The sequence below is a fragment of the Prenolepis imparis genome, unplaced genomic scaffold (assembly GCF_030444845.1).
Source record: "Prenolepis imparis isolate NDT839.2.m4 unplaced genomic scaffold, iyPreImpa1.0 SCAF_7, whole genome shotgun sequence".
Lineage (NCBI taxonomy): Eukaryota > Metazoa > Arthropoda > Insecta > Hymenoptera > Formicidae > Prenolepis > Prenolepis imparis.
In genome coordinates, this window is record NW_028141165.1 from 11654900 (window position 1) to 11670221 (window position 15322).

Sequence of the window (15322 nt, forward strand, 5' to 3'; positions counted from 1 at the left end):
TTTTTAGAACTTTTTTTAAAAATCGAATCACGCCAACTTGACTTTCGTTCCAAGATATTTTTTATTCATTCTTGTTTAATGCTTAACTTTTTTTAAATTCTCGAAACGTTCTTGGGCTTCTGATTTTATTATCAGCTACTCCGGAACACGAAATAAACCTTACGCTAATCTCGCCCGACGTAACTGATTTCTCTTACAATTAGCGGGCCAATTAGCGGCGTTTAAACGCATTCTCGTTTATCTCGCATTGATTCCCGAATTTGCGGAGATCGCCGCGCGAAGATCGATCGTAAACATACCGACGCCTCGCATTCCGTCCGCAAGACATTCCTTCCTGCAGTTATACGTGGTATATTGCGCGCATAAACTTCTCCGCGCGATTGATAGGAGCGCGAATATCCGCGCGAATTATTCGAGAGAAGTATTCAGCGGGAATGATGCGGGCGGGAAGGATGGGAGGAAGGACTGCCAGCTGATCTATCGAGCCAACAGCGCGGCAATATTTCGCCAGGATCCACATTCTCCGGACAGGCTATCGCCGCCGTTAAATAAGGCGCGAGAAACGCGACAAATGATAAATAGAGTGATTACCGTCGAGAGACGGTACCATACCAGCCACCGCGTATGAAATTGTCCAATCATCATCAGTCTGTTTGTGCCTCGAGTGGGTAATTCTCTCTCTCTTTCTCTTTTCTCTCTCGCACTCGCAAAGTAATGTACGCCCGCGTCGCGTGCATTTATCCACGCGCAGCGTAGAAAAAAAATGCGCTATTACCGGGCATAGGATCATACATTTCCGAGATGATTGGCGGCAACGCGAAGCCGATGATTCGGTGGCCTATAATCTAAGACGAGTCGGAATTGCTTGATTTATAAGTTCATCGAAATTATCGTGCATCGCGTAATAATCTTAATATACGATCTAGAATAATTTGCGAGATGAAAGAGAAAAAGAGAGAAAGATAGAGACGATTGGCGGATATAAGGACGGTACCCATTTACACTCGACCAACATCTCCAAACGTTGCATATCAGTTTCCCCCGTGCAATTCAGAATCACGCGACTAGCTTCTTAGCCTTCTTGTTTGCGGTCAACGTAGTCATCCAAGCGCATCGCATATGTTATTTGTTGCAATTACAGACTGTTTAATCAGTTTACGAACATTCACGAGCGGCTTGATCACAGTAGCTTTTTTTTTTATGACACGATGCATTTTGCTTTATATTTTGTATTCATTATTTTTATTATATATAGAACAAAAAAATAGTAACTAAATAATATGCATAAAATAATGACAGGCTTGGATTGATTTCTATTATATAAAAAAATGCCTCTCTTTCTAATCATTATTTTAAAGTTCCAGCAATTAGAGATTCGTTTTCACGAAGAGCAAAAAGAATTGATTATTGAATAAAATCGCACTTTGTCAACTTATTTCAGAAAAGACAAACGACGCGTGTAATAATAATTTGTTAAAACGATTTATCGTAAAAAAAAAAAACACTTCAATAATTGCTTCACACATGCTATATCTACAGTGCTCTTCAGTTAAAAGCTCTCGTGAGCAACCGTGTACGCGCAATTGGAATAATAAGTGAAAACGCGGTTTAACGGCCCGCGATAACAGCCACCATGGGAGGGTTTAACGCTTGTTAAACACTCGATTGGATGTATCCACGCAAGTTTTGAAACGTAAAGCAGGGCGACTTGTGCCGGGTTCGCTGGTATAATGAAGGAGATCGCTCGCGCGCATGCAAGATCGTATATTTATACACCCCGGGCACTATACGTCGCGCGTGCCAGCACTGCCGCCAGCACGAAACTCAAAACACCGCGTTGATGGAGATAGGCCGCATGCAAAACATCGTGTGGGATTTCACGGGTTCGTCTTGCTCGTTCAAACTCTGGAGAGAGACCGCGAGAGTCTCGTTACAAGGGAGGAAAACGAGGAAGTAACAATTACAGTTGAATAATTAGACGACTGTTCTTGTTATGCGCGCGTTTGGCATTTAATTAACGTTTGACTTTGATTAATTAAGAGAATTTTGCACGAATTTCGGAATAATGCGACAACGCGAGAAATTATGAGAAATCACGAGTCTATCCCTGGTCGATTAATTGCCTAGATTCACGTAGAATCTCCTAGAACGAGGATGTATTAATGCGTAAAGAGAGAAAAAAATAATGAACGAAAGTAAAGATATCCCTTTCCGGGTTTGTAAACGATACCTGCGAGGATCACGTATGTACAAAGATCATCGAGACCGTAAGTTTACCCCGAGGACTTTACTCGCGTCGGAATCTGATCGTTCGAACACATATCGAATTTTTTTAATTGCGCAAGGTATCGTGCGTGATAAAAAAAATGTATTGCAGAAATATATATCTGCGTGAGTGAGATATTCTCACTTTACTCATCATCATCGAGCGTGAAAATAAATTAGCTGTAAATTAAAACTCAACGCACATGTCATTATGTTTTTTCAGCTTAAGGAAGATATTTATCATAGGTTCTCAAAAAATTATAATCGATAATGAAGCCGAGGGGTATAGTTAAATATTAACGCAATCATTAACTCTCCTCAATATTAATAACCCTTCTCATGTTACCGAAGAAGGATATCCCGAAATAAAAACGACGCTAAGAGCATGCGAATATACAATTACGTTGTCGAGATTAATGATATGCTTTTGCGCTGTACTACTTTCGTAATTTAAATACATGACGTGAAAAGATATATTATTGTAAACTCTTGACGTTCAGCGCAAAGTACGCAAAGCAGACTCCGCTGGACCAACCTCGCGCTCATCTTCGGTAACATTGGTCACCGGGTCGCGGAATATTAACATTTTACGAGCGCGGATATTGCTCGGAATGTCGATTACACAGTTCGTTAACTCCGACGCCATTAATATTCCGTACAATCTTAGGACGGGGTGGAGGGAAAGAGTATACGGTCGCCGGAAAACATCTTCATTACATGCATGCTTATACGCGCGGCGTCCCCGTACATCCGCGATTTAGCCGGGGCTAAGTGCAATGGCAAAATCTTGTTAACGAAGAATCCTAAGATTCCGTTATTTCCATTTAAATTCCAGAAGCGCATCCTTGATGTGTATGCATGTACATACTTGCGCGCACATGCGCGAGAAGGGGGATGGGGAGATTTAATTACGCGAAATGAACCATCTCTCAACCCTTTTCTCTACAAATAATAATTAAGCACGTCCCAAGATGTTTTAAAATCAGATATTAACACATATATGTGTGTAATTAATGACAAATGGAACGAGAAATCTTCGAGTAAGAAGCGAATGACTGAATTGGGAAGGAGACATCGAATTGAACTATTTTTTTTGCTGTCGCTCAGCATATAATTTTGCATCGCTACGCAAAACGCAGACCAATTTCATTGTTCCTCGCACAAGTATACGAGGCCTGGTGCGCAACAGATCTCGCGAACTAAAAATAATTCGCCGCGGGGATTGAATTCAGTAGACGCAGCGCGATGCAGGTGCATCAACGCCGTTAATCATAAGTAAGTCGGGGATAGGAGAGGGCAAGAGTAAGAAAGAAAACAACGGGATAATGATATGTCGGTCGAAGATACAAGCGATGCGAGAAGAGGGAGGAGGAAAGAGATGAAAAGAGACGGAGAATACGCGAGGGAGATAGAATGTGTGCGGGGTGGGAAATTGAGAGGGTAGAATCAGGCGCTTACAATCGGATTGTGACGTGTATGTCAGACAGCTGTTTCCATAATTACGGTCTCCTTAAGATCCGTATCGGTGCTACGGTTGGCTAGAAAGGCGCATTATTGCTGCTGCAGCAGTAGACGACGACGAATCGACTGGGAAAATGATACGGCATCTGCGCGGTGAAGCATAACGTAGAGAGCGTCGCAATTAATGGCTATATTAAATTACGATTTTCAAATCCCTCTTCTATACGCGAAGCCTATGATTCATCATCGCATCACATGCATTTTCTTCTCCCTTGTGAAGGACTTCTCTCCGTAGCACCGTGTCGTAGGCGTCTTGTTTCTTTGTTTAAAATTATGTTTTATACGATTTCTCTCTAGTCATATAGAGCATTATAATATGAATATATTCTTAAAAATCTTGAAAAGTATTTAATAAAAGTATTTTTTAATATGATTAAATCTTTTACTCTTCTAGTAGGTTTAATTTGGAAAATTTATCACGCATCTATTAATACATTTTTTTTTATTTGTGTAATTCTTTAAACTTTTACTAATTTAAATGTTTCAAAAATCTAAATTTATTTTAATTTTACGCGAGAAACTTGATAGAGAATCTATCGAATAAAATACATAATTTACTTCATCACACACACGGTTAATACAAAAATATTTAAGTATCTCTCATATAAATATAAAAAAATTCAAGCATTTATGTCATCGTACATTTTAAAGTCATAACGGGAAGAAAGAATCATTAATCATTGTCACCATTCTTGTCAACGAGCAATCATCATATCTTTTTTTCGCACTCTTTTTTGTCTCTTCTCTAGACAGTTATCTCATTTTCTCAGGCGCGATACCGATCGTGTGTGTATGCTCGCGTTAAAAAGATGACATCACCTAAGGAAAGCAGGCAAAAAAAGCATTGCCTCACCGACGCGATGATGATGATGTAGAGCGCGAATGCGACGTGAATTTCGCGATGACAATACACAGAGGACAACCCCGGCTACGACAGAAAAATGCCGGCGCGTTGGGAATGGTCTCGTTAGCGCTGTGAGAGGTAGGTGCGGCGAGAGAGATGCGATCGAACGACCGTGTATGCGTTACTTATTGCCCATTGTCGAAGACCGCCTTCGCGCGAGAATCGCGCGCCGATCGCGAGCTATTAGCCGCGACGGCCGCAATTAGGAACGAGTTTTCCGCGCGAGCCACCGACACGGTCGCCTCGCTTTCCAAGATAATCGCGCTGATGGATGGAAGCACGTACGTAGTAGCCCCCGCGGTTCTGGCGGTTCTCCCTGTGTGTATTTTCCCATTTGCCGCGCTACCGTTTAACACACAAATGGCCAATTTGATGGCGCTCGCGGATATCCTCTTTTATCACTTGAACGCATTTTAACTGTCACAATATATTGTAACGCATGACATTTTGCATTGTAATGCTTTCAATGAAAGAGAAGATATTTATTATAAATTTTAGTTTTCAATTGTTAGATAAGTAATTTAACATTTAATAGGAGAATATGAACAGAGATTAATCTGATTTCACATTATGAGATTTTAATACGTATTTTCGAAGATTGATTTCTGTCGAATTAATTTTTAATGAAAACAAATATAAAGTGAATTTTGTGCAATAATAAAAATATATGACATTAAAAAGACTGATTTATGTGACGTAAATGATTTATCTATTCCGATTTTCCACATATTGCTAGAAAGTTTTGTTATGTCATTGATCTGTCAAACGCACTTTCAAGTTGACAGAGAAAATTTTGACTCGTACATTATTTACACATATCGCTTTCTAACGAACAACGAACAATAACTGGCCATCGGCCGGGGGGCTTAAAAATCACATCGCGAAGTGGGTGTCTCGTGGGTGGGACAAATCTGAGAAGGTATTCAGTCTCGATTGCGAGGAGAGGAAAAGAACGAGAAGGCAAAACGAGCAAAAGAGGATGGGAAAAGCCGGACGGGGAAGCCAAAGGTCAAAGGGGCAGTATATCCGTGAAAGAGATCTAACGGATCGGCTGGAATACGTAAGAACGATAAGAGCCACGGCGGAAGCCCTCGTTCCTTTGTCGTTGCAGCGATGTTGCACCGACCACATTGCTTGGCCACGTACATACACACACGCAAGGCTTAAACCAAGCCGCGCCAGTCGGCCAACACCGTTCTTCCATTTAGCTATCCGAAAAAAATCGGCCGAGGAACGATCAGCCCGGTTGAAACCGGGCGTCCACGTTTCGCCATTTTTTAAATCCGCCCGTGGTTCGCGTGTCCTACGAGAACGGAAGAGCGAAGGGTCCGGATGTTGAAATTGCCGTTCACAGTCAGGGAAGATCCGAATTAAATCGTCAATTTTATTCGTTAAATGGTATTATATAATTAACCGCGTAATCATTAAGCACATAATAATTAAGTATATGTATCGACGAGATTTGAACTAGATATAAAGATACTGAAAACAAAATTTTTTTTATTACACGCGAAAAAATCCTTCTTTATTCGTGAATGAGATTTAATTTAAGAATATTAAAAAGGCCTTTGAAACTAAAAATACTTAAATAAGACATTCGAGATTATGAGCGTGAGAATTTACTTAATAAAATTAAGTAAAAATATTTTTCTCGCACGTAGAATATACAGCTATAATTTACAATGGAATAGAATAACTGTAAGGTTTCACGTGATAATTATTGAATACAATGAGTCTTAATCGGAAAAGAACATCCCTTCGGGATGAGTCATATGGCACCTGCGCAGGACGGTTTCCTTTTACGTTTATAATAATTGTTCCTCGGCTTGCGTGGGTTGAGTCATTAATTCTGAAGCGTGGCATTCGCAAAGAAACGGACAGAGGTATGCGTCGTAACGATAAAGTCAGCAAACAAAGCTAACCGAACAAACACCTTCGTACGATAATTAAAGAAAACTGAGTTCACTATTTAACTGTTAATTGTTGCAATTTGCTTCGTGTAACGACTAGAATTCTATCATTTCTAACAGGAATTTCTTTATACATTATTCACGTAATAATTATGACCACTAAGCGTTTTTCTTGTCTTCAATATTTCAATTAAATACCTTAAAAGAAGTATTAAAAAATTTAATTTTGATGTTATACTATCGTCTATAAAAATTTTTCACTGCATACAAGTTGATTTTTTTCATACAAAATACATACGAAATATCAAGAGACACCTCATTGCAATCTAACTCTCACATATTCTAAGTATCCTACTACAGAAAATTATCAAGCTTCCATATATAAACGCACTTCTCTTCCTTTCATTTCGCATTCGTATACGCTGTATCTCACTCGGCTTTCGAATCGCGATCTCTCTCAGATCAGAGATGTACCGTAAAATTCAATCTTTCTTTTTGTTCTCTATATACTAACTACGGGATTTCCCATTGCCGTGGATCTACCATCGTCATTCGTATCGATTCCCATACCGACCCGATTATTCCGCAATCAACGAGCACGACGACGCCTTTTTACACCTGCCTGCGCTATCTCGCCGGGCGCTCTTCTCTATCTCCCTCTGTCTTCAGCTTCTTTAGCGCCCGCGGCAAAAGGACGGAAGAGAGAAGGAAGAGGTACGTTTGCGGTGTCGTTTATTCCCGTTTAAGTAAAGTCAAGGCGACGGGACCTTGCGCACACAAATCAGTCAACCCTCGCGAGCGAGAAAGGCGTCCAATCCATCTCGGTGAAATCACCCTCCACGTTCGGCCTCGGACGTTCCCGTCCCAGTATCGCAAACATCCTCCACGTCCTCGTCCTCGTCGGCGACGACCGTGCAGGACACCGTGAGAAAACCGCTCGCCCGATGCACAGGCGCGAATACCGATACCGATTCCTGTTCCTCTTTTCGCTCCTGATTTGCCGCTCGTTTATTTCCACGCGCGAACAATGGCGTAGCGATATAATCAAATCGATGTAGTTTCCCTCGTTGGGGCGATTGGAACTTCGAAGGATCGTTTTTTCCGAAATTCTTTTGATCTCATTCGATAGCGGAAGCAAATAATGTATAATGATAGAATATGACTTCTGATGAATTTTTTTATAATCTTAATGTGTAATTTTTATATCACAATTTTTTTTATAAATTTATGCAAATAGTTGATTAATTAACATTTGTAATATTCCAAATTTGTATATATTAAACGATATTAAGTGTAATTCAACGGGGACAAACTCCTCCCTTGGATTTGTATAATTCTGCTCATTAATATGCCAAGAGTAGATGCATTTTCGAGAAAGCGTTTGTTTACTAAGAAAAAGAAAGAAATATACTGAGAATGCATTTAAAAATCAAGGACGTATGCATTAACGCCGCGTGGTGAGAGTTTATCGTCATCTTTTCTCACTAAATGATCGAAGATCACATAAAACCAAGAAATCCCGCGGTGACATCAAGTCGTTTTGTCCCAGGAAATTATCTTTCCAATGGTTGTGACAGGACTATCAATTTCCGATAATTTCGCTTGACTGAACATTAATGGGTTAAAATTATTTAATGCATTATATCTGTCATATGTTACAACATTTGATTTTAACTCTTTGCTGCATAATTTCCATAAATGTATATATAGTACAAATCAATTTTTCAGCAAACTTTATTTTTTTCTATAGATGATTCGAAATTATAATTATTAATTACATTTAAGATAAATTTAATTATAAAAAGATATAAAAAAATTAATCTATCACAACATAATCATCTCGTTCTGCTTAAATAAAATATTAATTATAATCAGAGAAATCATAATTCATAAATTAAAATAATATATGACAATATAATATTTCTTTTCACCTTTCTTTTTTCAATTCTAATAATTTTTTCCTTTATCTTAAATTCCTTTATCTTTCTTTTTTCAAGTCTAATAATTTTTTTAATTAAAAGAAAGACAAATGATACGAGGCTAACGAGTCACATAAGCATATCGCAGTGAAAGAAAGACTTATTTTCGTACTCTCGGTCATGAAGCAGTCAAAATCGCGACCGCTAATGCGCTCAGGACGGCAGGAAATACGGGGAGAACGAATAAGGTAGTGCGATCGCTGGCAGTCGCCAAATTGCTTTGCGATGGGATACTCGTGTACTTGCTACTCATGAAGATAAAGGAACCGTCAGTTACCTGCCCGACATAAGTTTCGCATGGTTCCACAACCAAGATGGTTGGACGCTAATTACACTCGTAAAGATTAATTAGATTAACGTTAACCCGTCGACTTGTATCCCGCGTGGAATTGCAGCACCGTCTATCATTGAGATACGAGCCGTCATGCCGAGAAAGCTCTTTATAAGGACGTTAGAAAAAAATGCCAAGATTCAAAAACAACTCTCTCTCTCTTAAATCTCTTCAAATCCTTTTTAATACGCAGATTAAAAATTATTACAAAACAAAATTTTAATTAAAAAATAATTTTATAAAATTTAATATTACTAGAACAATACAAGCGCGCGCGTAGCGGTATTTTATTCCGCGGCATTTAAATCAGCTGATAACTGTCAAAAATATTAATCGAGTTTAAGATATTATAACATATTATTTAAAACATATTATATTATTTTAATTTTAATTTTATAACATTATTATTTTAAATATTAATTAGCAAATTAACGCTTTAATCAGCTGATTTTTGTCAAAAAATATTAAAAAAGCGAAAATTTGCGAATTAAATTTTAAAATAACATGTTATAAAAATTAAAATAGTAATATGTTGTAAATAATATGTTATATCTTATTTTTGATTAATATCTTTTGTGAGGTATGCAATATAAAAACATTTTTTTAAAACTATTGTTTATGAGATATTCGACATATGTATATACATAATTTGAACATTTTGTTTTCAGATCAATGTGTGCTGTGTACAACTCCGCTATTGCACGTATCGGTGAGTGAGAAATTGTTTATTTTATAACATTTCTATAACGATAATAAGGACGTATATAATATGTTGAAAATATTAAAATAATAATATGTTTTAAATAATATGTTATAATATCTTATCCGCGATTAATATTTTTTGACAAAAATCAGCTGATAATTGTCAAAAATATTAATCGAATTTAAAATATTATAACATTCCTTTCTAAAAAAGTTAAGTCGATTCTCGCAAGTATTGTTGCAGCTTTTCCGCAATGCTGATTGTCTGTTTTGATTCGCATTGTGTGTTATATTCATAGCATCGAGAGGCCGTTATCGCGAGGGTTAGTAGTTTAACAGTTTGTTCAAAATAAAATAAAATAAAATAATATGTTTTAAATAATATGTTACAATACTTTATTCGCGATTAATATTTTTTGACAGAAATCAGCTGATAACTGTCAAAAATATTAATCGAGTTTAAAGTATTACAACATATTATTTAAAACTAATATTATTATTTTATTTAATTTTATTTTGAACAAACTGTTAAACTACTAACCCTCGCAATGACAGCCTCTCGATGCTACGAATATAACGCACAACGCGAATCTTGACAGCCAATAAGCATCGTGACTTTACATATCTTTTTTAGAAAAAGATTTAAAAAATGACATAAACAAATAAATTTAATTTAAATAATTACATTAACAATTGGCACTGATCTCTTTGAAAACAAATAATGGACAAAATAAAGATGATGCTGAAAGTGCAAATATCACTGCAATATATTTAAATTTATCAAATCTAATGTATTTCAACATGTTATGCGAACTCGAGATGACATCATTATTACCGAAATCGTGCGAAATTACGTAATGATGGGCGTGTATGACACGGACATGGCCCATGTGTTTTCTTTGAAAAAGCCTCTGCTTTTCAGCTCGTTACGGTGACATGCATAATCGCGCTGCATTATTGCGATGTAATTATGCTAATGGCGACGCGTCAGGTAACACGCGTGATTATATGTTGCGCGATACACATGATCGCCGCGTAGATATCGAGCGTAATACGGATGCATGTTACGGGAAACATTAATGAAAAGGCCGGAGAAATAGGCTCGTGCGCGATTTGAATACCAACACGAGATTCGACACATCTTTATTTCATTAAGACATCTGTGAGAAAAACTAATCGAAAACAGTCTGTCGCGCTTATACACTCATTTTATCGTCAGTCTTTATTATAATTTGTAAACGCGGAGTTTTTTTATGCTATACTTAATACAATTATAACTCTCTATTTAATTTGCCTTAATACAGCTGATTTAAATTTTTCGCGAAAAAAAGAATGACAGATCGCGAGAAGTCTGTCTTCGATTGAGACGATTATTGGAAGCTGCGCGACAGGGTACAGAATGACACTTGACTTCGATACTTCTATCATGGCCGAGAGCGAAGTAAAATGTTCACGCAGCCTTGTACCAATTGGGATCCGGCATCGCGTGCACCGATCCCTTTTACAATGTTCGCGGCAGCGTGTACACAAATGAAATCGCCCAGAACAGCGAATAAAAATGTGGGTCTCTATCGTATTCGTGCTCACCACTCGCGAGTATATATATCGAGCAAAAACTAGGTCCGCCATATGAAGCCACATGTGTCGCGGAAAAACGCCGTTTTATAAACGCGCCTTCTCTAAACGTTGACACGTTTCCCTTCCTTTTGCGCGTGTTGTTTATTCCGCGGCATTTAAAACCTTTCTCGATGTGCATAAGACTTATCCTCGAGTTATAAAAATTCATGACAAGAGTGCGGATAGAGAAACTTAATGAAAATTCTTGTCGATTAAATTGTTGACAAAATATAATCATAAAAAGAAAATTAATATTCTCTTTTTCATATAATTGCATCTTAGGAGTATGTCATTTCTTCTGGGATCTTTTCCGCGAAAAAGTGCGAGAAAGTCTTGGGTTATCCCGCGTATTATCGTGTCTCTGCTTAAAAACGTAATCTAGGAGTAATCTAAGAAGACGCGTCCGGGAGTATCGGGTTTCGCAGGTGAATTGCGGATAAAATCAATGACCGAGAGCGTGCTTTTAAGAACGATCGTAAAATCGAGCCTCTGAGTATGGATTCTGCCTCCTTAACGATATGCATACACGCGCGTGCAAATGGAGGGGAAAAAGCGCAGTTTCTCGCGATAAAATGCATCGGTATGCGCGTAAACGGTCGCGGATAATCGCGGATAGATTGGGTGAACGATTGGACAACGTCGACAAATATACGATAAAAGAAAGCGTGTCATCCGAGAATTCTCCATTACACACCTGTATCGACAAATTGAACGTAAAAAAGCAGAAGAGATTGACCAAATCGACACGTGCGCGATAATAAACTGAATATAATTATAATCCTACTCTTTGAAAACGAGAAGAGCTACGAAACCGAGGGAAAAGGGCTTCAGGTCGGCACATATCGCGGATTCTCTAATCCGGAAAATTACAAGACTGTAACGATCGCGATGTTAGCATCGTGACGGATATATGTATTGTATAATATGTACTCGCGCACCCACGCGGGTCGAGTGCACCGTCTAGGCAAGATAACTATAAAGATACGGACTTAGGGGAGGTCATAGAGGTCGTAGTAAGCGAAGCTTTAATCAATAAACTCTAATAGTTTCGCGGCCCCGCTGCTACCGTGCGGCACTCTGACCCCCGATGCGTTCGCATCTCTTTTGAAGAGAAAGAGGAAAAAAAAAAAAGGAAAAAACCCTTGCGCGGCGTTCGGGCAATAACCGTAAAACCGGCTTTTAATGTTTCGCACGCATCGGGCTATCGTGCATCGTGATCGGACGTTTTCAGAACCTCTTACCGGACGTTATGTGTACGACGAATACACGCGCACACGGCTACAAACGTGTATCGCCGATTTCGCGTCGCGTTTTCTCTCATAACTTCTCGACTGAAACCTTTCGATACCTTCGGCCGCTCGCACGCGCGCGTTCCGAGCGTTATAAGTCAACATATTCGCGTCCATCCGGGATCTGCATATCCGCAGAACGCGCAGGATAAAGCTGCAGGACGCACGCTGCATGTAATGTCACCGTCACGTCAACATAACGTCAAATATTTTCATATGGGTTTCAAGTGAAGCGATATGTTGACTTACAGGAACCGGACCTTCACCGATATTTAAGACCTATGTAATAATATTTAATGTTGTCGTAATAATGACGTTACGTAGAGTATCTAGAATGCCTCGTGTAATAATTTAGTATTCGCTCTGCATTTTTTTTTCTCAGTGTCACAGTTCACTGTGTCGAAACTATATATGTGCATGTCGGTACTAAAATAAATTTTTATCACCTGAATGATATTAACATTGCACGTTGGACGTTATAAAATGCAATGTTATCTCGCGATATGCAATAATAATTTAATATACAGAAAAAAATAAAAAAATTTTTTTATTTTATCTTTAACAAGAGTAAAAATTCGTAGGATAAATATGATTTAATAAAATATATTAAAAATAAATATAATTTAATTTTCTCAATGATGTATTACTTCGATGTATAAAGTATTCTTTATATCATTTCATCAAGAAGGCGGATCATCAAATTATATCGATATGGTTTTATGATACAACAACATGCAATACAATAGCATAGTTTATAAATGTTCCGAAGCCGTGCATTAGACATGTGTGCCTCGCACTTACGCTAACGATCTCTCACGCTCCGCGGTTGCGCGTTTTATTATACGTTCGTGAACACTCTCCAATTATCATAAGTAAATTGCAACTTTGCGGGCACGATAGCTCATGTTCTCCGCCGCAATTACGACGCGCAAACTCGTACGCTGAATGTCGGATTAATTACGATCTCGATAGCTTGAATCTCTCTCGCGCCTCATTGTTAACGATTCCTGCAGATTGCTCCACCTTATTTAATCGAGAATGCGCAACGACTTGATTATAATAATCCTTTAGACAGGCGACTTTCTCTTCCAATATTAAGGCTTAATCTTCCAACTTATTTAAATAGCCGCTCCCATAACCCATAAACAATTAATTAATTGAATCATCAACAGCATCAGATCTCCCAGCATCTCTCAAACTAGTTATGACACAGACATGCTTGACACATTAACTATTTAAAGACAAAGTGTTTTTAAATGTAAAATGCACTTAAAAATCTATTAATAATATTCACAAATCACTCTGAAGCGAAAATATTAATAGAACAAAATTATCTAAAATTAATGCTTTTTATTATAAAGCGTTTTCTTTTCTATAGCTTCTATCTATATAATTACTATTCTAATTGCGAATTTTGAAAATTAAAAGAGAAATAATGACTAAAAAAATAGAGCGCTTAAAAAAAATCTTTCATAATAAGACTAAATTTGTGCTAATACGTAATTTCGTGAAACGTATTGTTCAATTGCAAATGAATAAGAACGTCACTGATTTAATTGATATTACGTGTGTAAAATTAATACAAAATGACTTTGTCTCAACAAAATAAAAAAGGATCGCGATAGGGTGACAGTTTTAGGACCAGCTCTCAAAAAATTCGGATAAAAAAGAACGGAAGGGAACCGCAGAAGAGTTGAGGATGGCAAATGAGCATTCTCGACAGGCACGTGGCCTTACAGGGCGGTGATCACATTCATTTACATTTACAAGGCACACTACTACCTTATACGTCGCTCATCTACTCGTTCGATGACGTTTCTCCCTTTTTTTTTCGTCAGCTCCATGAAAATGGCATTCAACTGCCCCTGTCGCGAGTTATAAGCGATTTTACACAATATGCTTTCGCGGAAAGCGATGTCGCGAGAATGCGTCGATTACAACTAATTTACCTCGCGGTAACTGCATTAAATTTTTGGATAAATAAAAAACAATAATCTTTTCGAACATTCTTATTCGAACGAATTATTTTTACGATTATTATAATTGGGAAAGGCGACCGTCAATTTAGTGGAGAATCAAAAAATTAGTCGCAGAAATAATAATAGTAATATGAAACATTTTATATAAATGAGAAAATGGGTAATCAAGTAGCATATGATGCATATGATCTTTAGTAGTATGTACGAGTACACCTAGTACTTTAGTTGTGCCGAAGAAAGCGAACCGGTTCCGTGTATTGTTTTCTTTTGCTACTCTGTAGCCTCTGGATGCATAAGATAAAAAGAAGCGTGGCGCTGTAGAGGATTAATCTTCTATGAATCTTGCTCAAGCCAATCTTACTCGCGTTATGGCGAAGGCCATCCTTCTTCTTGATGCCATGCATAATGCGCGCTTCTCAATTGAAATGGCTAAAATATAATCATATATAGCTTCTTGCGCGCGTCTTAGCTTACGGCAGTGCAATGTTGCGTTAGGACATTACGGACCAAATGTAGACCACCCATCGTATTCAAATCATCTATTCGCAATTGAATTTTGAAAATGATGAAATTTATTTATTTATTTATTTTTATAAATATTGAGTATATCTATAGTAGAGTCACTAAGTAATCTCAAACAAATTGTTCTTTTTCTCTCTTCTCTTTCTCCTTTAATATATTTAATAAATAAGCATAAATTATGTCAATTTATAAGCTGTGGATATAATCTACATATTATCATTTACTCTCGGACTTTGTACATATAAGAATATATTTTTCGCATTTATGTGCAACAGCGCAATTCACTGGCACAACGAAAACTAT

General features: G+C 37.7%; 2 protein-coding genes across 3 annotated transcripts in view; one reads left to right on the plus strand and one right to left on the minus strand.

Annotated features, from left to right (window-relative positions):
• Window positions 1-15322, plus strand: part of LOC145938776 (uncharacterized) — a 103395-nt gene that overhangs the window by 75470 nt on the left and 12603 nt on the right. For both annotated transcript variants that reach the window (XM_083042530.1, XM_083042531.1), the window contains one exon: window positions 9579-9619. In XM_083042530.1, coding sequence (XP_082898656.1) covers window positions 9579-9619 — 41 coding nt within the window. The remainder of the gene's footprint in view (window positions 1-9578; window positions 9620-15322) is intronic.
• The window catches only part of LOC145938774 (uncharacterized), a 297324-nt gene that overhangs the window by 67006 nt on the left and 214996 nt on the right, over window positions 1-15322 (minus strand). The window lies entirely within an intron of this gene.